This window comes from Centrocercus urophasianus, unplaced genomic scaffold, assembly GCF_019232065.1.
Source record: "Centrocercus urophasianus isolate 14NV4802_14NV808 unplaced genomic scaffold, USGS_Curo_1.0 seq_16, whole genome shotgun sequence".
Taxonomy (NCBI): Eukaryota; Metazoa; Chordata; class Aves; order Galliformes; family Phasianidae; genus Centrocercus; species Centrocercus urophasianus.
The window spans coordinates 9,208,015-9,235,472 of NW_024884711.1; the positions used below are offsets into that span (position 1 = coordinate 9,208,015).

At 38.0% G+C, this 27,458-nt stretch overlaps 1 protein-coding gene across 6 annotated transcripts in view; it reads right to left on the reverse strand.

Moving 5' to 3' along the window:
* The window catches only part of RBMS3 (RNA binding motif single stranded interacting protein 3), a 493,774-nt gene that overhangs the window by 15,672 nt on the left and 450,644 nt on the right, over positions 1-27,458 (reverse strand). For all 6 annotated transcript variants that reach the window (XM_042817114.1, XM_042817117.1, XM_042817116.1 and 3 more), the window contains exon 11: positions 23,867-23,977. In XM_042817114.1, coding sequence (XP_042673048.1) covers positions 23,867-23,977 — 111 coding nt within the window. The remainder of the gene's footprint in view (positions 1-23,866; positions 23,978-27,458) is intronic.

Here is a 27,458-nt window from a genome sequence, read left to right on the forward strand (position 1 = left end):
GAAGCTGCTCTAAGCTAGTCTGTTCACTTAAAGTATAATGAAAGAGGAAGACAGATTCATTTTTGTTAAAACTCACATTAGCTCAATCAAATTCACATGCATTTATTCTGTTTATGAGGAACATAATCCTAATCCTTTCTCTCACAGGTTGAATACCTTAAAGATTACCTAGTGCTGAGGTATGGTATCAGTGGACTCTAATTAATACATTAATAGCTTTGGCTAATGCAAGAGACGAATTTCTCTTGATGAATATTCATGCTTAATAGTTAGCTGAAAAGTCACCATAGAACAGGACTACAAAGTTTCCTGAAAACTGCATTTCAGCACAGACCGAGCCTCCTGGAGTCTGTCTCTCTCCCTGGATCCCCTTGTCACTTTATCTAGCTATTCTGTAAAATGCAATGCTCTAGATGGGGTGAAGTGACTTCTGCTGGAAGACGTTGGGAGGTGGAAAAATGGCTCTGAAAACTGGTGAGATTCAGAAGGAAAGTTAAACAATTGATGACCACCCTACACAGTACCACACAGGATGAAATTCTGCTTTATGGACATACCCTAGTTCATATGGCTTCCCACCTACCTCAAGAAATGAACATAACCTGGATGTAGACAAATGGCAAAAAAGAAGACATCTCTGTCACAAAACTGTCACTGAGATTTATCTTCATGAACCTATAAACTCCATAAATGTTGCTTAAATTTTCTGTCCACATGTATGCGTTAGACAGCATGTCTCACATGATCAGCTTACCAGTACCCACTTAATTCCACTAAGCATTAGTATTGAAAGCATTGAAATAAGAGAATATGAAAAATCCAAGCCCATTATTTCTTTGTCATACTTTTCCATGAGGATTAAAGATTCTTGAACAAAAACGTGAACAGTTGTTCAACAAAGTATACACAAAGAAGAAAACAACGTTCATTCTTCCTCAACCATACAGGCTTTGTGGGTCTAAAAGGAGAAGCTGATCCTTCCTAGCAGTAAAATGCATAGTGACTCTACAGGCATAGATGATGATCTGGAGAGCACAGGGAAGCTTGTTTGGCATTTTGATTATTTAAAAGCTGACAATTTCTACTACAAAAAAAAAGAAAAATGGGAGCATTGCTGATAATTTACTTAATTTGCTTATAAACAAATAGTCTCTTCACAGAGAATATAGAGCCCATTGTTACAGTTAGTGTTGCAGCTGGAAAGATTATCGTGATGAAAATGGGGAAAAAACAAACAGGGAAGGAAAGCTCACCTGTATCTGCAGATCTAGGTTCACAAAAAAGACTCCACAGAGGGGGACTCTCCAGAAAGAGACCCTTCCTGAGTTGGCAGGCAGCCCTTAAATGGGATCTAGGGGGGGGTCACACAGCTGAATCGCCTTCACTTGTGCTCCCAAGGCTGACTCAGACCTTTCCTCAGGTGATCAGTGGTTCAGGCTGTGACTCAACAGCTCCCATACAGCCCACGTTCTCCGCACTGAAGATGCACAGTATTACAGTGTAACGCATGCTTTGCAGTACCTCACTGCTTCACTCAGATCGCACTTACCAGGGCACCAGTTTAGCCCATATGCTACATCAGAAATTCTGCTCACACCTTGTTCTAATGAGATTTTTGTTTTTACCTCCTTGAAATTCCTTGTGTGAAAAATACATAGGTAGAAAATAAGAAAGCAGTGATGCACCTGTTCTCCTTTTAGCTATTACCCTGCACAACTACAAGGAGTTAAATGAAGAGAGGTAACAGATGAGGTGCGATGAAAGGACAAAATGAAATTGTGGGAAGGATCATTATTAATTCAGAGGGCAACATCAGTTCTTACTGATCTGAAAACAGTGTGGTATCCCTGCCTGGCTCCAGCAAGGCTTTTTGAGCCTGCAGAAAACACTAAACACATAACGGTGGCAAAAGAGAAGAAAAAACAAGGATTAAGCAGCTGCCTGCACCAGGCAGAGCAAGGGAGTATATTGAGGAAAGACAACGGTTTCTCCCATCAAAGGTGGAATTGAGTGACATGTAGGGAATTTGCAATTTATATCAAGAGTTAGGTGCAGATAATGCCCAGTTTTTCATTTGTCACAGCCAGCCTTTCTTGGGCCCAAGCTAGCAAAGAGTCTGGTAAATGCTAGCAAGTGAGATACATTGCAAATGCTTCTTACGTTAGCTGTTAATTGCTGAGCTTCAACTGAAACAGTGCCTGAAAGAGTAAGCAACTATTGCAAGACTTCATTTATACCCCCAGTAGAATTTGGACACACACAGTTTAAATTCTGAAGGTCACCTTTAGCAGTAACATAAGAAACCACTCTGAAGTACAGCTCTGTGTGTAAGCCTAGTTGCCTGTGAAATAGCACAGCTGTGATTGCAAGAAGGCTACTAATTGTATGCTAACTCTCTTGACCACTATGAGTACTGTGAGATATTACAGAGTGGCAACAGTGGATAAGCTGATCAACACTAAACATATCTTCTGGAACAAAGAAAATCAGAATTCACAAAATGTGACATTAACATGTCAGTTTGTCGTAAGTTCTGAAACTGAGAGCAACGCTTCCTCAGGATTAATATGCTTATTAAGCACACAAGGAGCAACGAGCAAGTAATAAGCATAGAAGAAAAGGCTTTACAAAATTCATGTGAAAATTCATCTTTCTGCTGTTTGCTTTGTTTTTCTAGAAACATCTATCTGTTTCAAGAATCAAAGATGGCTTTCCTGATTTCATTGACTCGTGTGCTCCTGAAAAGGCACAGAGCCCTTTCAGCCAAGGTTAGAGACAAACTGCAGAATCCCTATACCAGTTTTGCTGGTGAGCATTTGCCCCCACAGCAGCCTGCTGTGGAGAGATTAAATGGGTCTTATGAGAGTAAATGCTAACCCATGTATCTGAAATGAGCAGGGATTCCAGAAACCGATCTTTGGTGATTATTTGTGGTTCCATATCACTGCATGGACTACAGTACAGTGATAATGACATAGCTTTTAGGATTCTGAGAATTACTGCCAGGATTTGTTTGTACGTGTTTTTTTATTTTATTTTATTTTTTTAAACCATCTGAGAAGTCTAGACACTGCATCACTAACAGAATTATGTGAAAACATTTGCATTGCTGGAAAACTGAAGAAAATGAGACTGTTGGCTGGATTTATTTTTACCACTTTTATTTTTTTTCCCTCATGAAGGAAACCTGCCCTCTCACTTTTAAATCTCTTTCCCTGCAAAGAAAAACTGCATCTCTCATAGATCCCTGGGAGGTGGTTATGACTTTAATGAAACATAGAATAAAACAGCTGTATTTTTTTTGTCCCTGGTTCCACCTTCTCATTTGAAAATACCCTGTTTTCCAGCAGAAAAGAACATTGTCCTGCTGTGTCCTCTTATCCCACAGTCCAGCAGGGAGATGCAGAAACTCAGGAAAAAGACCATCTACTTCATCAGTGCCGGTAGCGGCTCGATGAAATACAATATCCAGCAGCCACGGTTTTTATTTTAAACTTCAAATATCTTTTGCTACCCAGAAGCATTTCTCATCTTCCAGCTCAATCCTGTAATTATTCAATGGCTGCTATTAATCTTAGTTTTTTTCCCAATTAAAGAGTCTGAGAATAAAAGCTATGGAGATTTTGCATATATTACAATATTTTTGCTAATAATTATAAGCCTGGTCTAAAATGTAAAGCTATTTTACCACACAATTACCAAAGTCCTATCAAGAATAGCACTGTCATTCAACAGAATCTCATCACTGGGCCACTGCACTCATTGTTCAGGCAGAGAATAAAAATCTTTACAAGATTTAACCTTCCTTCCCTGCTGCTCAGTAATACGAATGTATTTAGGAACACTGGCTATCACTTCGCTTTCAACCTTCCTAATGAGATGTTACCTAATTCTCGGAGCAAGTTAAATGAAGGTAGAGAGAATAATAACTTTAAGAACTATATTTACAAACTAATCTCCTTTTCTCTTCAGGAGTTCTAAGCATCCTTCACAAATCCCTACCTTTGGAAATCAGAGTAATGCAAAGGTATCGAAGAAAGGAGCAGATAAGCTAAACCCCCTATAGTTAATGGTCTTTTCTTTTATTTCTGCATTCAGGCCTGCTACTAAAGCAGAGTAATCAGGATTAATCAGATAAAAACTATTTAGAGTAAACAAATGTGAGAACAGTCAGATCACTGCATACAGCTGTGTACTAGCATACAAAATACTACGTTTGCAGAAACTGTAGGCAATGCAAAGAGCAATCCAGGAATGTCTACAGAAGCAGATAAACCAAAAATCAGCACATTCATCCTAAGCAGATTTTAGAGTCTGACGGCTGGTATTAGAATGAAAGCTAGTGAAAATCCCAGGTTGTATTCAGATATCTCACTAGTATCCGAAAAGACAGAAAATGGAAGTAAAACCATCAGAATGTGCAAATGAAGTTCCCAATTTGATATCTTTCACTGAAGGCAAGTGAAACTCCTTTTGAGATAATTTCTTTATATGAAGTTGTTCACATAATGTTTTTCAGCCTGTATGTGGCTATGGAACGCAGCCTCAGATAGACAGCGATGCTGGTAGTCACTGTCAGTGGACGTAGTTCTGTGATACTTTCGTTCTTGTCGTCCTTGTGACAGTCTCCACTGTGAGAAGAGATCTAAGGGAACTGTATAGAACTGCACATGGACTCTCCATGCATGACTGCACATATGAATAGCCTCAGGACGCAAAAATTGCTTTTTTGCATAATTCTTAGTATCTAATGGGTCTGATGAATACATTTGCAAGAGAGCAAGAATACTCCTGTGCTTAAAAAGGAGAAAGACTCTGGCATTGCACTTTCAGTTCATGATTTCTCAATTTTTTCAATTCTTAACCTGTTATCTAGAAAATTAGCATTTTTAAGTTTTTCCTAATACCCTCTATGTATCTATTCTGTCAATGTACATTATGACATCTCAGGATAAGTTTTCTAGCATGGGTTAGAGTATGATTTATTAGACTGTCTTGACTGCAGCACCCTATATAAAAACAGGGTACAGTGACTATATCATAACAAACGAGTATACTGCACCAGTCTCGGGAATTCAGGGTCAGTAATCATAGAGATTCTGTTACATTCATTTTTCTTTTTTTTCACATTCTGTATACTGAAAAATAAAGGTGTGATACAGCAGAATTATAGCTGCTTCTTCTGAAACAGAAATTCCCTATACACCCCAATGGCTAGAAATTTCTATGAATTTCCATCCAAATGCAATTCCATCAAATAATCCCTGATGAATGGCTGCTAGCAAGAACAAGAAAGCCTGATCTGCATATTATATTTTCAACCCAAGTAAACAAATAACCGTGTCAGTGAAACTCTCAACACATGAGCATGTTAAGCTATTATTAGTAACACATCCATTTATATGAACAAATAATTGCTTTTTAGAGGTAAACGTATCTTCCAGAGGCTATTACATCTTCATGAATTTGAGGAGCTAAAGAGGAGACGAGTGTCTCCAAACATCCACATAGTATGGATGAATCTGTTAATAAAACAAAATGAGAACTGCTTAGACTTATTAAACTATAGTTGTTCATTAATCACATACACCTTCCATTTGCTCTTTCAGATTAGGCTTAAGAGTGGATCAATTGTCCATAAAAAAGAAAAAAAAAAATAGTAAAAACACACACAAAAAAGGTACCTGTATTAGTACTTCTAACTAATATTAGAAATTTAGTATTTCTAGTTTTCCAGTTTCCCAGAAACAGGACTAATTTCTTCAACTATTGCCTGATCGAAACACAGTAGTAAGATAATAGCATTGCACCATCAAACTACACCTTGGCTATTCTTAAAAGAAGCTGAAATACAGTATTACTTTGTCTCCAGAAGATCCCTCCAGTCCAAAATATTTTGATAAGCTGTAATGAAGGGTATCACTGGCTGCAAAAAAAACAAGAAATCATCTCAAAGCTTCATAAAAAACAGCTGTCTGCATGCTGTATTTAGAAATTTGCCAATCCAATGAATACAAAATACCTTGCAAGTGTAGTGTGTGTTTCCTTTTGGGGCTCATACTAGCAGCTAACAGTGGCAGCAGGGATAACTTAAAAGCCAGCCTTCCTGTATTTATGGTGGACATGAAATACCAGGGTTGGGTAGGGTGAAATGCATTCCCTGTCCTCTACGGGATTTGCTGGGCCCTCACACCTTAGCACAAAAGCCAAAGCATGCTCCTATTAGGTGTATTTAGCCAAATCTGCTGCCAAACATGCACTCATGCCTTCCAAGATGCTCAACATGGTATTGGGATGGCTTAGCATGGAGTCTGCAAGCCCCAGGAACTCAATTCTATCCGGAACTTCGGTGAAGCTCTGAAAGATTTTTGTCTCCTCCTGCGCACCTGGGAACCAGCAGTTCCTGTGCAGGCTTTGAGCTGGTGTCCTGCTTTTCTTCCAAGAAATCCCACCACGTTACCTGCACAAAGCAACATTTCTAGTCATTTCCAACTTGTCAGCCACATGCCTACTAGGACTCATCTCTTCCTAAGTGAGCAGACCTGTAAGGCAACTCATCAAGAGATCTGGAAGCCAGCCCAAATCATCGGACATGGTAAGGCTGCTCTGGAACACAAAATCCTGGCTGTGTTCTGCAGCTGCTGCCTGAAAGCTGACCTGGAGCAGGACAGTAACCAAGAGGGATGTTTATACCAGTTGGCAGCTGTCAGGATCTTGGGGAGTGTATTTTGTGTTGCAAACACCGTGAGTCATTGTTTCCAAAATTTAATTTTTGCTTGGAATTTCTGGTACGTGGGAGAATCTTTCTGTTTTGAGGTTTTAGAAGATGAATCAGAATGAAACCAAATTTTGTAAAACAAATTTCCCACAAACTGGAAATCCTGAATGTTACTCAGCTAGCTCCTCTTCTGTCTGTAACTTAGTCAGAAGTATCAGCCATGGTCACAATTGCTCAGGATAAGAAAAATACAAAGTTTTAACCTTTAAGGGTTGATGGCAACTTTACCACATCTAAAGTACTATGCTTAAAAATAATGCAGAACAAAACAGAGTTTCTCGTTAGCCTATGAATTTGTCTGTTCAAATCTTTAAATGTATTTACATTGTCATTAGCTCTGTCAGATGGCAGGGCTGTGAAAGGTGGCTGCAGAATTTTGTGAGGGCTTCATTTTCCCGTTATCCACAAAACTCTGAAATTATCCTGGGAGAAAGGTCCCCTTAAAGTTAATGCCGATGCTCTACTGTGACCGTGTTAGAGTATTACAGAGGCTGTCAAGTCTCCTAATTAGCGGCTGTGGGAGGATCCCTGAAACATCAGCACCATCAGCTCTGGGACTGCATAATCAAAGCAGAAACACTGCCTATTAACAGGGTGCTGGCTAAGTGAGCTGAACCACATCGCATGGCCATGTCATGAGCTTGTCTGCAATGGAATGAGTTACTTACACTGTTGAACTCCTGAACTTATTTTGTGGTAAAAGTTATACAGAACCTCTTCAAGTTTGTCACTGTTTAATCCAAATGACAATGAAAGGAAGGAGAGGGGGAGAGAAATACAAAAAAGTTTTTTTAAAAAAGAACGAAATGAAAACTGAAAGAAGGGAAAAAATACCTGATCAGTCAAAATGCAGTCATCTCACTTTATCTTAAACTTTCTTGTTTTGTCATCTAACTAATTCCCCCTGAAGGTGCCTTGAAGAGGTCCCTTCAGAATATACATCATCTTTAAGCACTGCTTGTCTTTCACGCTACTCCATGTACTGTTTCCATTTCCTGGTACAGAGATGCTTAATTTTGTTTGAGAAAATGTGATCAGCACAGCTGATGAGACACAAATGAAGCAATCACTCGATGCTTCAGCTCTGAATCCACTGTGTATGGCAACTGAAGTCCTAGGCAACCTGAGGTTTTTTGGTTTTTTAAGGGAAAGTAAACACCTTTTCACCATAATGCATAATTTAATATAGCTTTATGGGTGTGCTTAGTACTTATTTTTCCCAGAATCACACTAACAATGCTTGAAGGGGCCAATAAAACAGATGTGTCTCAGTGCTGGTAGAATAGCAGCATTCCAAAGTTGTTTCTATAATTCCTTCAGTGGTGGCTTTCCAAAGGAGTCAGAGTCAACTCATATACATTCAAATTATATACAATTACCAATTTGTACAAATCTGTGCTTAAACAACCTTTTACTGTTCTGAATAATAAAAGCACAAATGCCAGGGTAAGAATTTAAACAGTATGTTGGTTTTTTTTTCTTTCTTTTTTTTTTTTTTTTTTTTTTTTTCCTGTTTTAGGGTTAATAAAGTCCAGGCTAAGTGAAAAACAATCCATTTCATTGGTAAAAAGCTCTTAATCAGTCTTGTCCTCACTCTTGGTGTACTGATTATGAATAGTTTTAAGTAGGGCTAAAAAATGCATAGCCGTACTCTCAGGTAAATGCCTGAAAGATGAGGAAGCTGTTACGGTGGTTCTCATTGCTGTGTTCATAGCATATTCCAAAAGAAAAAAAAAAAAAAAAGGAAAACAAAGCACAACAACAAAATCTCTCCAACTTCCTCCCCACCTCAAATTCTGACAGGAGACGGAATATGAGAAAGATAACTCTCACACAGAACACACAGAACCAACACTGGGGAAGACATTAATGTACATATAAATGCCTCTATTTCCTCTTTATAAAGTGCCTTTTGTATGACTAAGGTGTCCAAACAGCACTTAAGGAGCCATAGCAAAATGCCTCACAGACAGGTGTGATAAGTTATGGCTCAAAACATTTGCCTGCCAGACAGAAAGGGTGACTTCTTTTTCTGTTTTTTATTCTGAAAATCCTTTAAGGTAAACTCACTCCATGTCCGCTGGCATGCAGCCATTTTTCTATAAGCTCGTATTACAATGCTGCATTTCTAATGGATTGGGTATGGTGCTTTTCCATTTTGCTAATGAGAAAAGCTAAAGGCCATTACTTGTGATTAAGATCCCGAGGGAAGAAATGTGATGTGTATATTACCAGGCCATACGTAAAGGAAGCATGTGGCATTTCTAATCAATCAGATGAAGGATAGACAGAAAAAGTCTTATCCTGTGCCTGCAGAGGAAGAAGATATAGGGGGGAAAGAAACTATAGAAAGTGTCTTTAAAAGGTGACTTACAGGAATCAGTTATAATGATATTAGTATGATCAATGACTATAGCTACTATCTGGGAAGGATGTAATTACCAAAATGAAAACTTTCAAATGGGAAGCCTGACCAAGGGCAGAGGTACTGTCATATTTCTCAGAGTGCTGGCAGCTCCCACCCAGGCAATGCATTACCTTGTCCCTCACAAGCATAACAGCACTGCCCGGCTGAGCCTGGGGAGCTCATTCAGGGACAGAAGGAGGGAGGGGGTCTCAAGCTGTGCACCCAGATCAAAAGAACAGTGAAGTCTTGTTCCAAAGGCAAATTCACGATAAGAAAAGGAAAGGCTGGGAAAAGGGAGAATGGAAAAAGAGCTCCACTATGACTGGCTTGATAGAAAGTTTTGCAGTCCTGCATGTTTGAATAAACATTTCAACTGAAAGGAAATATTACAGAGCAGCAAACTATTTGTTGTGGAGGGGATCAAACTAAAAAGCATGCTAAGAGAGGAGCTCATGCATCTACATAAGGATACTCTGGAATATCTACAAAGATGTTTGAGTGTGCAATTTCTACATGTTTAATCTCAACTGCATACATTGTTTTCCCAAAATTTTACCTAGCTGAAATGCAAACGCTAGAGGGATTTTTCCATCATTTTTGAGTGGCTGTATAGTTACAGCTTGAATGAGCTTCAAGACACATACTCCAAATGGCAAATGAAATGAATAGAGTTTAGAGCGTTCTATGAGTGGACAAGGTGCTCTGAATGTGTCATAACACATAGTCAGAGCTGCAGACATAGTATTGATAATAAATTAATTTCCTTTAATACTATAGATCATTGCTCAGTATTAAAACTGACAAAAATTCTAACAAACTACATCCTCTCAAATGGAATATGATGTGGTAGGTCAATGAAGCATTACTGTCTACAGTGGCAAAACTGTTACTAGTGGTAAGGCCAACGGAGAGACAGTGTAATATATCAGTAACTCTGCTTCATCTTCAATGCAATAGTCACCAGAAATATCTCCTACCCTTCCTTAGATGAGGAGGCAACACTGAGAGACTGTCTTAAATGTCAGTGACAAGGATGGAAAAAAATAAGCGTCACAAGTGAGAAAGCCCGTCTATGGCTATTAAATTGAAATTAAAAAATCTTTAGCTTTCCTTAATGGCATATATTAAAAAAAATAATAATAATGATGGAGGCCCTAACGAGTTATCAGTAAAATTCTCTGATCTTCTCTATTCATGTGAAAAGGAAGAAGTGCTGCACCATGAGACCTCAGCCTGCACAGGCAAGTAAGCAGGACTGGTGAGAACAGCCTGCCTGCTTCTACAATCCACAGCCCAGAACTGTTCTTCCCAGAAGGAGCTTGTAGCATCTATTTCTAAGCTAGGTTGTCCTTTCTGGTACTTTAAGGCACTTCTGGCTTTGGCACATGAACTGACAGAAAGCTCAAAGCTACCTTTTGCATTGGCTCTCATGGATCTGCAAAATGTTCCCTTTCTGTTCTCCTTTTACACTATAAATAAACAAATAAATAAATAAAATACTGTGCAAATAGTTGCAATGGAGAAAATCCTAACTGCATGGCAGATTTTCTTTTTCAATAATATGAGAAAGATGACAAAGTGCCCATTTTTCCATCAAGTAAATTTATACCACCTCCTTTAAAACAGTAGGACTTTGCATGATTTACCTTACAAAAAAGGGTCAATGCTGACATATAAGTGCTACACTGAGCTCCCAAGCCTCAATTTAAAATACACATTACCATTGTTAACATTTAAAAAATGTAAAATTGGCTATTCACGAAATTGTAGCAAGGCATTTGCAGATTGCTCTCACTTAGTGGCTGATTTCAGGGGCGATGAATTTAATCTCAGGATGGGGTGGGGGTAGAGGGGATGTATCCAGTCTGTCCAGTGGTAATATCCCCCAATAGCCTCAAAGGAATTGTCATTTTGAACCGCAGCAGCATCTGCTTAACTGTTATCCTAGCCTCAGGACTGGAACTTTTTGCTCGTTGTGACGGATCGTGAGAAAGACTACACAGAGCATGAAGATGAAAACAGAGCAAGATTAAAGCCATAAAACACAACCACCAAGACTCAGCTGTCCATACTGTGACAGAACTCAAGGAAATAAAAATGCCAAAATATATCCGACATCCATGATGCACTTTGGCACAGGAATTTGGAACACTGACTTGATAGCAAGCCTTCAGTTTATGATCTTTTTCATTATTATAATAGAGGATTTGCTGATACTCTGAGTTAACGACTCAAATCTCAAACGAGATTATTAGTCAAGAAGCAAGGAGTCCCAACGCTAGGCACATTAAGAAGTAAAACCAAATTCAACCAAAACTGGAAGAATGTATTCTTTACATACAAGAAAAAAGGCAGCAGTTAGTTCAGTAGCTATAACCAGAACAGCTTACTGCTCATAGCAAGCACAGCCCGGGCTTGCCTTGAATGTCCTGCCTGCACCAGCAGCACTGCTGAGCCATCCAAGAAACGTTTGGCTGAAGTCCCTCCAATGTGTGCAGATGGAGTTAAAATATTTCCACAGAAACTCCACAGCTACATAGGCTGAACTGGTTACAAAGGCAGTGCTTGGAATTAACAGCAAGTGTTGCAATTTCTTAATTTGCAATGGGCCTAACTGTCCGTGAGAACCTCTGTGGAATAATCATGGTCTAGAGGCACTCATTCTTTACACTTCTGTGCCAGACTTGTAACTGCAATCATCTATTTCCATTCCTTGGAACACACATCCAGGAATGTGTGCAATAATATTGAAATCTGAACATTAAAAATAAAGGCAGGACAATGTCGTGATGCCTAAGCCATATTCTTCTCCTTTGAAACATCTGAAAATACAGTGCTGATCACAACACTTGTATGAAAATTAATGAAAAGAAAAAAGTGGATTAATAAGCCTGAAATGTATCATTCTTTTCTTTGCCTTCTGCTGCAGGTTAATTACTTTACACTATTCCATCAATCATTTTTGATTTCCAACTCTTTAACATTCAGTTTGAAACAAAGGATAAAAATTTTGGGAAGGTCAGTGGTCTTCTGCTCTAAATAGTTCAGGCACAAGCTATATAAATAAAACAAGGAAATCTCCTTGTTCAACTCATACCACACACTGAATGGAATGTGTTTCTATTAACTCTTATTTCTCCATGTCCTGTAACAAAGTGATGAAATTTAAAGTTGTAGCCAATTGTGCTATTTACTAATTATTAATAAATCTTCTGGACAGTGTAAATAAAAAAAATAAAAAATAAAAAATAAAAAAAAAAGGTATTTCTATACCAAAGGAGAAAACCTCAATTAAAATAAAAGAATTTATTGCCAACTTCGCAATGAAGCCATTTTATACCAAAAACATGTTTTTTTTTAGAGAAAAGTGTGCTGTCTTCACAAGAAATGAGCCTTACTAATAGGTAGTTAGGAGCAGCTGCTCATTAAAAGAAGAGAAACAAAATAGCTTTTGCTATAAAATTACACTTGGTTGGTAAAATTCTGAGCACCAATTTGTATTCCGGGTCTAGACCAGGTGATAACATCTGTGGGAATGCCATCGTAGCCAAAAACTCAATTTACCTCATTATTATACTTTTGTCACCCTGATTAGCACTGTCAAAAATGATCATGGACGTAAAAGCAAATTCACTCATTTTTCAGCCCCATGCAGGTGTTCAGGTGGGAAAGGTTGGTAGCAGAGCAGAATCATGGGAAAAAAAAAGAGAATGCAGGAATAGTTCAGCCCTTATTGGCTGGAAAAGTATTGATGAAAAATCAATTGGGAAATCGCAACCTTTCTGGTCTACCCCACAAACCCTGTGCACAGTGTGGATTGAAAGGCAAGACGACATAAACAGGATGAAATTTTTGCATCAGTGAAATCAGTTTACATCTCAGAAGTATTACACTGATTTGAGGGAAATCCTCAAGAGAAACACATTCAGAATAGGAAAACAGGGAATTGAGATTGGCTGATGGGTAATAATTTGGGCATTTAGCTAATAAAGCTTTTAGGAAGCTGGCCACTGCTATATTAAATTTGATAAAAATAAGAAAGCAAAATTGAGCGTGCATGGGTATGCCTACCACATTCAAAAGCCATAACAAATCCCAAAGGACAGAGCAGTCCTCCTTGGGACTGGAAAAGGATTGTGCCTCTTTGAGATACAATTACTCCCTGGACTCATCCCGGCATGGTGCAGCTCTCATCTGCCACACAGCAGAAATCTGCCATGCTCAACAGTTCATTTACCTTGCTAGAAAAACAACTCAATTCAGCAAACTCCCAAATTCACTCGATGCAGCTGCTCTCAAACCCCTTGTTACAGTTTAATGAAATGTGCTGACTGAGCTGTTTCATAGTAAATATTAGTTATAGCAGAACTCACCTCCCAAATTGAGTCTTTTAGGAGCAGGAGGATTCTGCATTGCCGTAGCACTGACACAGAATCACCCATAACTCACAAATAATAAAATACCATCTGAGGGCATAGAGGTTACTGCCATCAGCAGCTCCCTATAGAATTGTAAATCATTTGAACAAAGCTTACCCTTTTTTGAGAACTTCAGGCTACACACACAAGACACCAGTGTCTTACACAGGTACAATGAAGACTGCACCCTCAGCTACTTCATTTAACCTTGCTTCACAAATGAGTGAACCCTGAACAGGTTGCTCTTACCAGCCGAAAATAAGAAAAGTTCCCTCAAAACACTGGCAATTTGTCTTAGAGGAAGTTTAAACCTCAGGGCGATCAGCTTGCCAACCATCTGATAAGTCAAGTGGATTAACTGTGAAATACACTGTGCACTGAAGTTCAGTGGGGGTACACTGAAGGAAAAGCCAATAAAATTCAATGGAATATCATTCTTGCGTGCATCTGCAGATCCAGACCTTTGCCCAATGTGTAAGTTATGTTATTTTTGTTGCTGTCATTACATTTTTAAAAAACACCGAACATCATTCAAATCAAATTCACTTTCAGCTCCATTCTATGTGCTTTCACTAATGTGGCATTGTGTCACCTTCAGAAATGCTGCAGCACTTAAAATCTAATGTTTCCATCCAGTCTTAGTGCTCCTGGAAGTGAAACTTTCCACATAAAAAAAATCCTGGGAATGTAATTCAAAGGTCGCTGCTCAAAGCAGAAACATTTTGCTTTACAAAATATATCCGCTCTACTGAATGAAAACGCAATTAAAAGCAAGCAGTACTAATCTACATACGTTGAAATAAACCAATTGTAGCTCTTGATCCCAATATTTTTTTTAATTAATTGAATACTGAGAATAGTTAACTTGCAGAGTATGTTACTTCTCCACTGTGTGAACTTGAGGTATTGAAAACAAAGTGTTATTTTGATTCACAGCTCATCGGAGTCTTGTTATACAATGCTCAGTGAACATTTTCTAAAGTTTTCATAATTTCCTGATTTCTCCACAATTAAATGAATAGAAAATAAGAATTAATTATTTTTAGTACTTGTTTTGAATTGAAGTAACAATGTTCCTTTGCAAATAAAAACAGAGATGAAAACAGGCTGTTTTGCGTCAATGCCAGAAAATCCCACTTGCAGGTGTATGGCCCAACAGAGTTCTGGATGTTCCAATTAACAGCCATTCCCAATTCATTTCAAAGAGCTAGCCAAGCCCTAGATATATCACAGATTTCTGCAAGACATTCATACTTTCCCTATTTTGCCCTTCATTTACCTATATTCTGTTGTATGCAACTGCTGTTGCCTATCACCTTCATGCTCTTTTGTTCCGCCTAGAGTTTACAACCTCTTGATTGAAGTTGCTATAACCCAAATACCTCACCTTTAACAAAGCTGATACTATATAAAGCACCTCAATAGTGCTAAGCAGACGCTAGTCACTCTTCCGCATAATTTCTCTTTCTTTCCTGCTGAGGATACAACTCCTTTAAGAACTCAGAACTTGTTGCTGTGCTTACAGCTCAGTTATCAGGCACCTGCAGTTTATAGAGACACGACCACAGGATTGTTTCCCAACGCTTGGCAGAGCAGAACTGTGGACACACCAGCTCTGGAAGACATGCCTTGCCTTTCACAAATCACAGTTTGGCAAGACAAACCTCACCTCCCTAAAATCTCAAACTTGCCTTTGATTATGGAGGCCTTGCAGAGTTTTTTTTTTTTTGAATCACCGATAAATTGGATTTCTTACTTTTCTACAAAGCCATATTCATCATTTCTATCATCTGAGTCTACTTTCAATACAGGCAGGAAAATAAAACCAAGTTTCATCCAAATAAAGCAAAGAGTTATGTATTTGCTTACAAAATAGAGAACACATTTACGACAGAGAAACACATCAAGAAAACACAGATGACAGACCTGGCTTTCAGAGTAATTTTGTTTCCTAATTTTTGTTGAATTTGTCAGTTATGGTTCTGGCAGGATGTTACAAACCTAGAATTATTTCAAGCTCTTAACCTTTTATTTGTTCCTTTTTTCATTAAAATCATATCCAATTTAAAACCAAATCAAGTTGAACTAAACCAAGTTTCTCTCCCCCAAACCAAAACCTCCCATGTTATCTGTGACATCAACATAATTGCACACGAATGTGCACGCTTTGTACACCTTTCTTTCCTCTTCACATTCAAAGCGTTTAGGAAATGGTCTACTAAAAGCTAACAAAATTTTGAGAAGACATATGAACAAGTTCTGGGAGTAGGACTGAAAGTGAGCCTTTTGGGGATATGCTGCAGACCACTCTCTATAATACTACATGTTTTATGCCTTTTGCTTTCTCTTCATTATGGCAGAATAAAAATGTTCACTTTATAAACAGTGCATTGCTATCACAAAATAACAAAGTGCTTTAGAAAAGGTGGCTTTGAGCTACATATTTCCTTGTCTACACAAAGTTCTAGAAATCACAGACTAAAACTGCAACTGCCATATATAAGAAAATACTGCTGAAACCAGACTCTAAATATTCTAGCTCACGGACTCAAAGTCAAGCTGCAAAATACTCGTCATTTTTAGGAACTGCGTTTGTCAGATGAAGAAAATGAAGTTATATCAGCTATAGCTCCTTTAGATGATGCTTTTTGATTTGCTGTTTCATTATTCTTGCTTTGTTTTAACGTATTTTCACCACAGTCAGGAAGTCCTTCTCCAAGGGAATGTGGGCTACTGTTGCTTTGGAGTCGGTAGCTGACACCTCACAGAGAGGTGTGAAGTGCTCAGCAAAAGCATTTGTTCATTTCTGGAAGTCTTACAAGAGGGTAAACCTTAACAGAAAACAAAGCCTACTAACATGCTGGGCTCATATGAAGGGAAGCTTGAACAGAAAGCAGAATTCCCTCTGTGTTTATTCTGCTTTTATGTTTCTCTTCTCTGGCATACTTGCACATAAAGGCAAGTGGTAAGCCACTACTGACACACTGGAAAATCAAGCTGAGCTGAGAAGAGTAGGGGAAATGCTAGTGAAAAAAGATAAAATCTGTGTACTGAAAAATGCCATCTAGTTATTCCAACTATGGTCAAAGATTGACTGCGAAACTCATGCGGAGACAACTGGTTAGAAAGATCCTCATCTACATGAGGACTGATCAGCCCAGTTCTCACAAGAGTCAATGGGACTTGAAGATGGTCCAAAGGGTAAAAGAACACATCTTCTTTGTTCACTCTATACACCTATTTGGCCTATACTGCCAAATTAAATTCTACACTGCTGTTTGACCTCAAAATGTTTGCTTATAGAGAGACTGAATCTATTTTTAAGACTGATTGATAATCTATTTGTCTTAATAGTGGCAATAAAGTCCAGAAGCTGATTAAATGCTTCATCAAAAAGTTATTTGTACCCTGATGACTGCTTGAAATTTGGAGCTTTTGAGTTGCACAGAGCAGCCTTTTTATTTTAAGATACATATCAGGCAAATGGAAGCTGCCTTTCAGGAGGCTCTTTGGCAAGGAGAGCGCAGGAGGAGTTTTCTATATAAATCTGGATAACACTCATACTGTTTTCTCTTTCCCAATGATACCTTCTTAAAAGGATCTCCTGTCCCAGGAGATTAATCACTCGTACTTGACCTGGGCCATCGCTGAATAAATGGACATAAGGATGATCTTCTCACTTTCTACTTGAACTACATTAATTTAACTTGTAATTGGTTCAGTCCTATATTTTTCACAAAACAGTAACTGAAACAGTCAGTCAATAGTTAAAACAAAAGAGCTCCAAGATTAACATCTGATAATGCGAAAGGCACAAGGTTGCAAAGACACTTTCCTCCTGTAGCTCTCTGGGGACCTTGAGACAGACAGAATAACAGACATTGTATTTTTCTGTAATAAGGCCCTAAATAACGGGAGAAGGTGATGATGTTTCTGCTCCATGTAGCTGTAGTATGTGCAAATAGAATTGCAGATTAAAAAAAATAAAATAAAAGCACACAACCCTATCTAACAAAGCAGTTATTCTGTTGAGGCCTTTAGGTGACATTTCAAACCACTAGTGACCATGGAGTATCCAAACAAAATAAAAGATAAAAAGCTTATAACAAGCTTGTTGTTCCATAGAAGGGTTCTGTAGATACCATCAGCTCTACTGGCAACAAAGTGAAAGATAAGACTGATGTACCAGCGTAACAAGCCTGTTATTCCATGGAGAGATCTCTTTCAGGTTATACTCTAGATCAGGAAAGATGAGTTAGGATGGTTTGCAGTTTCAGCAGAATCCCATGTTGCATCAGCACAGTTCTTCTACCTGGTTGCATTTTTAATACAGGGGTATACAGAATAATTAAGCAATTTTTGATGCTGCTGTTTCTTTAGAAGCTCAATGGAGAGTTTATTTTATAAGTTGCTTATTATGTTTCTAAATTAGAAATTTAAAACTGAGTGATCCATCTGCAAGCATGAAGAACAATTAAACAGCATGGTTGAGACAGCAGTTTTAGTAAAAACCCTCGCTTCTACCCATCCTTCTATTTGTGTGGGCCTCAAAGGTTTAAGATAAAACATGACTACACTGAGACAGTTTTGAAACAGAGAGAAAAAAGCTGTCAAGGAGGACTAATAAAGGCTGTTTCAATATGATGAAGGAAACTGGTACTCAGGAGGTACCTGAAATGGAAGCTAACAACAGGAAGGAGTGAGAAACCCAGACTGGGAAAGTACAGAACAGAAAACTTCCTTCAGGAATGCACAGCAAAGGAGAAGGAATATAGCAAATCTTCTTTCTACTGAAACCTGTAGGTTACTGCTGCTGAAGGGCAAACTTATAAGTGCTGCAGTAAAAAGGAGCCAAGCAAGAGGGATTGAGAGCAGTGATCAAACTGCTCAGCTATTATATTTCTAAAGGTTTTTGTATTATATCCATTCAGTCCATCAATCACAACTTTATTAAACCACAGAACAGATGTCAGATCAATGGCTGTATCGGAAACACTTTGATTGACAGGTTGATGATGGAACAATTCCAGCCTCCATACATTATTAAACACGTACTAATGCTGCTCTTTCAAAGCCACCCATACTGACTTTCTTCTCTCTGTATAATACCTTTTTCAGTAGTAGACCTAATTGTAGATGAATATTACATAGGAAAAGCAAGACTTACAGTAATAAATAATAATAAACTAGTAAACAAAAGAAAGATTTCAAGGTTAAAACAGGTTGCATTATGCCCCTGGGCATTAAATTTTCATTTTAGTACAATTGTAGGAGCTATGGTTGGATTGTCAGCTTTAATCAGAATATTCAGTTATCACCTTTTTGTTGTAATCATGACATAATTTAAGTTTAGCTATTCTTTACATATTTGCCCTCAGCCAGTCCACCAGTACAAATCTGCTCTTTTTGAGTGAAGAGGTATACATGAAAAATACATATAAATAAGGCAGAAATTGCCCCTCTGGCAATTTCTGTGCTTAACTCCAGATTTCAAGCAGATTTCAATAGGTGATCAGAGCAGTATGCAAACTGTATTGCACTGGCAGAAATTAATCTGAATTTCATAATGGTAGAAAAGGATTATGTTCTTGGTGGATGAAGCATAAAGCACTGCAACAGGGAGATTCTGTGTGAAATTCTCTCATGGCACATGAATAGGGAGTGGAGTTGCCATGAACTGCAGTCCATCAGCTCCCCTCTGCTCTGTACCATTCTTCGGGCTAGTATACCTTGCAGATGTGTGATTTTGTAACGTGGCAGTGAGATCAGGTAGAGATGATCTGCAGTTTTTCACTTGGTCTGACATCTTGATGCATTCCCCTGATTGTGATCAGTATAGAAGCGAGATCTGATTTTACACAGACAGTTTAGTAACAGATAAACAGATGGGATAAACATGTTAAAACAGATAATAGAATAAATATGTAATCTTTGGTGTTTTAGAGAGGAAAAAAACTTTATATTCCTCTTCATGGCAAGTGGTTTCCTAACAAAATTACTTGTGAGTTTTGGGTTCAGTGAGAGAAGCTGCCCATATGAGTAGTAGGAAGAGGCTGTAGGAAAACTGTTCTGTTTCAGCAGATGAAATGATTGTTTTCTACTTTAAGTTAGCAGCTTCATCAGCATTTAGAAACACCCATGTGGTTGATGTCTAAATAATCAAGTGAAGGAGTAACGGAAGTGACCGCTTCCTGGATTCCTATGGGGCTTTAGCATAGGATTCAGGGCTGAAGATTAAAACTGGAATCCAGTTTTTGGTGTTAAGGTTGGAAGTGACAGAGGCTGCTCTTACTCAGGTAACTCTCCTAGCCAAAGGGATAAAGAGTGCTCCTGTGTGAAGAACCTCCCCTCTGGAATAGCTCCAACCTGGACTTCAATCTTTCAGACAGCATCAAAGGCCAGAATAATTCCCAGAAAGTATGAGGCATGAAAAGGTCTTTACACTATTTCTCTCGCTTACTCATCAGAGAACGGATTTTCTGTTGAAACAATTTTAGAAACCCAGCATTCATTCTGAACCAGGCAAGTTTGGAATTGGGTTTGAAGTCAATTCTCACTTAAGTGACCATGAAGGTTTGTTTTGGCTGCAAAATATGATATGTTAATTAGCAAAATGTTTTTTCTACAGAAGTAAATGAATTAAAACCTTTTAATAAAAACCACTTTGCATACTTCAAGCTTTTAAATTAAATTGAGACAGAATTAAAGCCAACACTGAGTGGGAACTGTTTGTGACTTTTGGGCTTGTTTGTTGGAAAAAATCTGGGTTGTTTCTTGAAAGACAGCTGGTGGGTCTTTATAGTGCCCTGTAGAACACTTTTAAAGGATAAAATTCAAAAACATGTTAATCATATTGTATGAAATGTATAGTTTATGTTTTATGTCTACCTTAAAACACAGTCCTGCTGAGGTACTCACAGTGGATTATTTGGGACTTGGCTCAATTTTTCATGGCTCTGTGCTCTCATTGTTCCTCTTTCTAGACTGAAATTCAGACTTCAGAATAAATGAAGTGAAGATCTATTTATCTCTACATAAATCATAGCTCTAAATAGGTTGTCCATTTTTTGCAATTTTAAAAAAAAATTTATTATTATTATTTTTTTGACCGGGCCATAAGATACAATTTCAAGTCAGGATGAATACATTCAACAAAACTGCAATTGGTAGCCCAAATCCTGAAGCTATAATTTTAATTCAGGAGGAATTCCTGAAGAACTTCATGATTATGCTGCTTGCATGAGAACTGTAAATGAACGTGGTGCTGTTGGTATTTATACCAAAGGGAAATCCTCTGTGCAATAAAACGAGGTGTCATTTCTAATTTGTGAAAAACCCGTGATACTTTAACACCAATCAATCATTTACTCTTTCTTGAAATTTTCCATAAAAGAGTCAGGAATTTTAAAGATAGCAAACATAAAAACTTGTGGTGTATTTTCACATATATTTCATGAAGTTATAAGGGAATGCTGTGACCTTGAAAGACAGGACTGTGTAAAGAGCTAGTAACAGGAAAAAAAGATTTTATTTATGTTTAGTTGCACTACAGTAGCTCTAGGATCTTTTTATCAGCCACTAAACTACCCGAGTTTTTCAGAGTCCTTTCCCTCTCTTTCTAAATAAGAAACATCAACATTTGCAATGGATTTGTTACTATGAATATAGTGACAGTGTTTTCAAGTCTGAAGGGAACATTAGCTTGGAATTCTCTAGTTTGCATCAAGAGTGTGAGAAAACAAGATCAGGAGACTTAATGTCTATAAGAGTCATGGAAATGAAAATGACAAAAGGAAAGAAAAATTCATAGTATCTGCCCAGCAGCACTATTGAAATTTGTTTTCCATTTCCTTACCATAGTAATTACACATGCAGAAATTCTCACCAGTCATACTATTTCCTATAATTTCATCTGTTCATAGGGGAAAAATGTTGATAATAACTTTTAGATATAACTGTCACCTCTTTTGACTACCGAATATTTTGAATAATAGGACTAAAAATCCATCATATTCAAGATTCCTTGAAATAAATACAGAAGTCCCAGATCTCAACAGAGTTTTTTTTAAAACAGAGTGAAAACATACGAGAGTTAGAATTTAATTCCAACAGATAAGAAAAACAAGAAAAGGGAAAGGGAGCAGGAAAAGAACTGGAAGGGAAACGGAAGATAAAACTACAGTGAGTAAACATCTTTGTTAGAATGCAAGTTTACTCAGTACCTTATTCAATTAGAAAAAAAAAAACTCCACACAACATGAAAACACTTGGAAAACTATTCCTATAGATTAGCATCAGGTAGAATAGAACAGAATATGGTAGGGGATGGGATGGGATAGGACAGGACAGGATTTTCAAAGACCATCTAGTCCAACTGCCTGACCTCTTCAAGGCTAATCAAAAGTTAAAGCATGCTATTGAGAGCACTGTCCAAATGCCTCTTAGCACAGACAGGGATGGTACATCTACAGGAAAACTGCTCCAGTGTCTGACAACCCTCATGGTAAAGAAATTTTTTCTAATGTTCAATGTAAGCCTTTGCTGATGAAGCTTTGTGCTCCTGCATGCTCTGTTCACAGGTAGCAGAGTTCTGCACCTCTCTCTACTCTCCCTCCCCAGGAAGCTGCAGAGAGCAGTGAGGTTGCTCCTCAGCCTACTCTGTACAAGGCTAAGCAACACAAGTGTCCTCAGCCTCACCCCACTGAACACACCTTCCAGCCCAGCTACCAGCTTTGTTTCTCTTGTCTGTACATTTTTGGTGATCCTAATGTTCTTTTTATAGAGTGGAGCCCAGAACTGCATGCAATATGCAAGGACAGACCACACCAACGCTACATATAGAAAGAGAATAATTTCTTGTTGTTGACTGGCAATGATGTATTTAATGTCACCCCACAATGTGGGTTGTCCTCTTTACTGCCTAACAAACACATTGCTGGCTTATGCTGAGCCTGCTCCACCAGCACCCCCTGGTCTCTTTCTGCTGAGCTTCTTTCCAGCCTCTCATCTGTCAGACTGCACCTGTGCCTAGTGTTACTCCCTCTGAGGTGCAGCACCTGGTATTTTCCTTTGTTGAACTGTGTGCTGTTGCTGATTACACAAAGCACCAGCCTATCTAGATCCTGCTGGAAGGCTCCACATTCCTAAAAGAAGTCAACAGCACCTCTCAGTTTAGTATACTCAGCAAATTTGCTGGGGTGCCTTCAACTCCTGCATCCAGATCTACGATTACAATGTTGAAAAGGACTGACCCTTGAATTGAGCCATGGGGAACACCACTACTGACCCTCTGCCAGCCAGATGTAGCCCCATTCACTTCATCCCTTTGAGTAGTACTGCATTGAAACAAAAGAAACAATTCTGAAGTACACAATAGATCCTTCACATAGTTGTAACACACAGAATGTGCTTAAAGACATACAATGTTTATGCCCGGATTTTTGTAAAATAGGTGTATATGCAGTGTGCACACATTCACATAGCAAATCACTATAGGCTGTGAGTAGACTGTTGGCATTACTAAAAGACTTTAGGAAACTTTCAGTTTTAATAATTTTTATTAGGACCATTTTTTGCTTTTCTTTGACTCTGGGGGAGTTAATTGAATCTGACTTGCACAGTTTAAAGAGAAAATAACCATTGAAATATGCATGTTTAAATATAATTTACTGGAAACATAGCTGACCTTGACCCAAAATCACATTTCAGAGTTTGAAGGAAACTATGTATTGCTGTCTGCTATGGGTTAAAAGTGAGTGCTGGATCCTATCACAAAGCCAGAACTTCCATTTTCCAGCTATATAAAATCTTCTACATGCGTAAGCAAACAATTTTGCATTAAATAACAAATTGTTAGAGGAGAACTTTCATATTTGCCTAAGAATTAATATGGATGACTTCTGCTAAGTAGAGAAAGTTTTGTTGACCTACTCTTTTACTACTTGTACTACTTTGTCCATTCTGTTCCGTATGACTGTGACTGTAGAGTGGCTGTAGAACAGTATCTGTAGACACGTGTTACAGTGAGGCAGCAATCTGAGATATTTGTGTAGGACATGATGAAAGGAACACTGACATGCTCACACAAACAGGGCCACACATCTCCGGGCATTAAAAAAAATCATATGCAAAAGAAAGCATAGTAATATTAAACTGCTAAAAGTTAAATACTGAAAACCCGGGAATAAGAAGAGATCTCAAGAGATTCAGTAATCAATAATCATTTTGCAAACAGAAAGTAAATAGCATAAGCTATGATCTTACCGTTCCTGTCGTGCCCAAGGAAAGGTGGTTCATCTGTTGGGTCAGTGGGCCCATCATGCTTGCTGGCTGCATTGACATAGTGTGGTCCATTGTTGGTGTTATCACAGCACCCTAAAAACACATATTATTTACACTTCAACATTTTTTTTTTTAAAAAAGGGAAAACAACCAAAAAACCGCATTCTCTTATATGTGAACCTGGATGAGAACTTGACATGAATCTTAAAAGAGACTAATATATCTGTCAGAGGAAACATGGTTTGTTTCTATTGACAGCCAAGCTACATACATATATTATTTGTACTACTAATGAGGCCATTTTATGTCAGTTCCAATCACGTGTCATTTTTTACTTCATTACTTCTGACAAAAAAAATGCATATGTTCTTTCCATGATGAATGCTACTGTACATTGCAAAATGCCTGTCATTTATATATTTCCACATCCTATTCAGAACAATCTCACAGACAGAATACATATGTCCCCAATTTTCACTGACTTCTAAAACCTCCAGTCTCTGAGATCTTCAACCTATTATGGTAATTGTCTTGGATTTTCCAGTCTCAATTAAGAACTCTTACTCAGGACACTTCATAGCTGATTAAGTAAGACTAGCTATTGACAGCGAGTGTGGCAGTGACACCCATTTAAAACACACATGCATCACTGAAAAGCATTTTTCTTCTCTGCATGGAAAACAAATACATTAATAACAAACAGCACATACACTAAAGCAAGAATAAGACTTTAAACAAAAATGAAACAAAAGACATGCCAGAGCTTTGGAGAGTCTCTGTCATTTGTATTCCTCTTTTTGCTCTTCCACTCCCCATACTGGTGAACTAATGCCTTAGTGAAGAGCTGATACTCTTCTGTTCAATGGTACAGAATGCTATTTCCTGTATTAGTTAGAGAAAGTCTGCCAGAAACAGTTATTTGCACTTTCTTTTCCAGATAGAGAAATACAAAGGTATTTTCAGCTATTTCTTCACATCTGGCAAAATGCATGGAAAAAGGTGAATTAATCTATTTTTGACATGTTGATCTTTTGTTGTTGTTGTTTGAGATTACTGATAAACTTATTACTGATAAAATCCACCTTTAATTTGGAATCTAAAATAGACTAGTTCCAAAAAGCCACAGCACACTGTTGAATGTGTATCTCACATTTATGCAGACCCACCTGATTGCCATGTCAAGGACCAGAGTAGAACCAAAACTTTCAAATAAGTTACAAATAAGAAATAAGCAAAAAGAAAAAAGGCTGGGGAAGTGGCAACTATTTTTTTTCCTCACCTTGCAATGATATTTTGTCTGCACACATCCTATCTGAGAAGCTGAGATTTTGCAGTCTCTAGGAACTCATCACATGCACGCAATGATGAAGAGGAGGTAGACCTAACCTGGTCGGTCCTCTTTGTAATACCTCAGTGTACAAAATACATACACACTTGTTTCATGTCACATACTGGATTACACTTCTTGTACTGACAGCAGTCCTTAGAGAAATCTGGCAAATTACTGAAAATAGCCTCCATGAATATCTGTCATGATTCCAAATAAATACTTCCAGAACAAACTAGCCAGTGTGCAAGCATCAAACCTGCAGAACTTACAAGCACTTCTGTGCCTTTTTTGGCCATATTAACTTGTACTAGTTTACAGTAATTACAATAAACTAGCCACTGGATTAATTTACACTAATGAGCTACCAGTGTGATAACCTTTGTTACCATGGACTCTCGAAAATCTAGATAGTCAAAGTAGGGTTGGTAAATAATTTCAAGTACTCCCCTTTCTTACTTGCACATCATTCTTCTTTTTCATTCTGCTTCTCTCTCTTTATTTGAAAAATCTACTCATTTTCCTGAAAGTCTGAAATTGAATCTGCAGGACGTACTCAGGACTTACTCAGCCCATTCTGCACCTACTGCATTGTGCATTCAGAGCACAAGTCTACTTAAAGTAGCATCATGCCCAAGGAAAGAGATGAGCAAAATTCAGCAATCTGGGATACCAGAGCTGCACTTGTAAAGGAACGCAGATCCAGTTTCCTGGGGACTTGAACATTCACCTGCACTTTGATCACAGTAAGAAATCATGAATGCTTTTCTCAGAACAACTCATATCACAAACCAACACTTTCACTGCACCGAACTGTAAATGTGTAAATCAAATTTGCCAACTGTAAACTGGTTCTTAGTTTCCTTTCCAAGCAGTTTTCTTGTGCTACTTAGAAATGGACAATTGCCTTAGAGGTTTCAGCACAGATCACGTTGTGAAGTGTAATGGGATAAGCAGAAAGTCACACCACAGCCTCCTGCAGCCCAATACTGCAATTAATTTAGGATGTCCCAAAGCCTAAATATACCTAGCATTCTTCTTAGAGATGTTTATTACAAAGGCATGTTTGGAGAAACTGTGATTACAAATGTGACAGAGCAACAGCTATTTCTGTATATAAATTCATAAACTTCTAGTTGAAGAAAGGGCAGTGAAGAAAGTCTTGTGATTTAGTACAGCAAATGCAAGGGCCAGACGCACAGTGGAAAAATCTGATACCAAAAATCTTTCAGTGAGTAAGCAAGACAGTCTTGCAAATAAACTCTTCACAAAAATATGGGTTGGTCAGAAAATATATTAAGGAGTAAAAATTACTAGTATAAGCTATACATATTATGTTAAATAGAGAGTGCATATATTCTGATCTCTAAATATATGCAATTTAATGTTAGAAAAAGAAGTTGAGTAAAAAAACCCCCAAACCTGCAGCTTTCATAAAACAGCTTAATGCTTTTGAAACTGACAGTTACCTAGAGCAGAGAATTATATGCATTTGCCAGTCCATTAATTCAACAGTTTGCAGAATCCTCTTGTGATCATGTAAGGAAAAAAGTCATACTTCATTAAGGAAATATCGTCTGGTTGTTAGGGCGACAGCCAGTCTCCAGACCATTTTGTAATACATGCTGTCATGTCCATCCATATTCAACTTATTTATCTGAGGAAGACAACGATGTCTTGCAACAGACATTACCCTCACATTAAAAATAATTTGATTCTTTTCAGTTTATAATGGGCATTTGCTGATAAAAGTCCACTTGGCTACTGGCAAATGCTGCAGTAACATACTTTACATCTTCATCTGCTTGTATGTCTGAGTTTACTGATGTTGTAAGCTTTATAGAGAGACATGTTAGCATGGCATGATGCCACTGCCACGATTAATTGAAAAAGCAGTAGAAGAAATTATGATGAAATTTTTGCCACTGTCTTTGCCAAAACAAGTTATTGGCATGCCAGTTACCAAGGTCTGCCCTTTTGCATCAGAATGATTAATTTTTTCACAATTCTTACAAGAAACTGGTTGCTATAATGTCCTTCAAATTTGGCAAGTTCTGTCAGTGTTATGCTGGCTTTGAAAGAAATGAAAAGGTCAACATGTAATGAACCAATGACACCGAAGAAAACGCATGATTTTCTCAGTGCTGCAATAAAACAAAGATAATTTCATCGATAATTAGACTTAATTGAAAGCCCTTGCTGTTTTAAAATTCTCTGATCTCTGTGGATATAACTTTCATAAAAGAA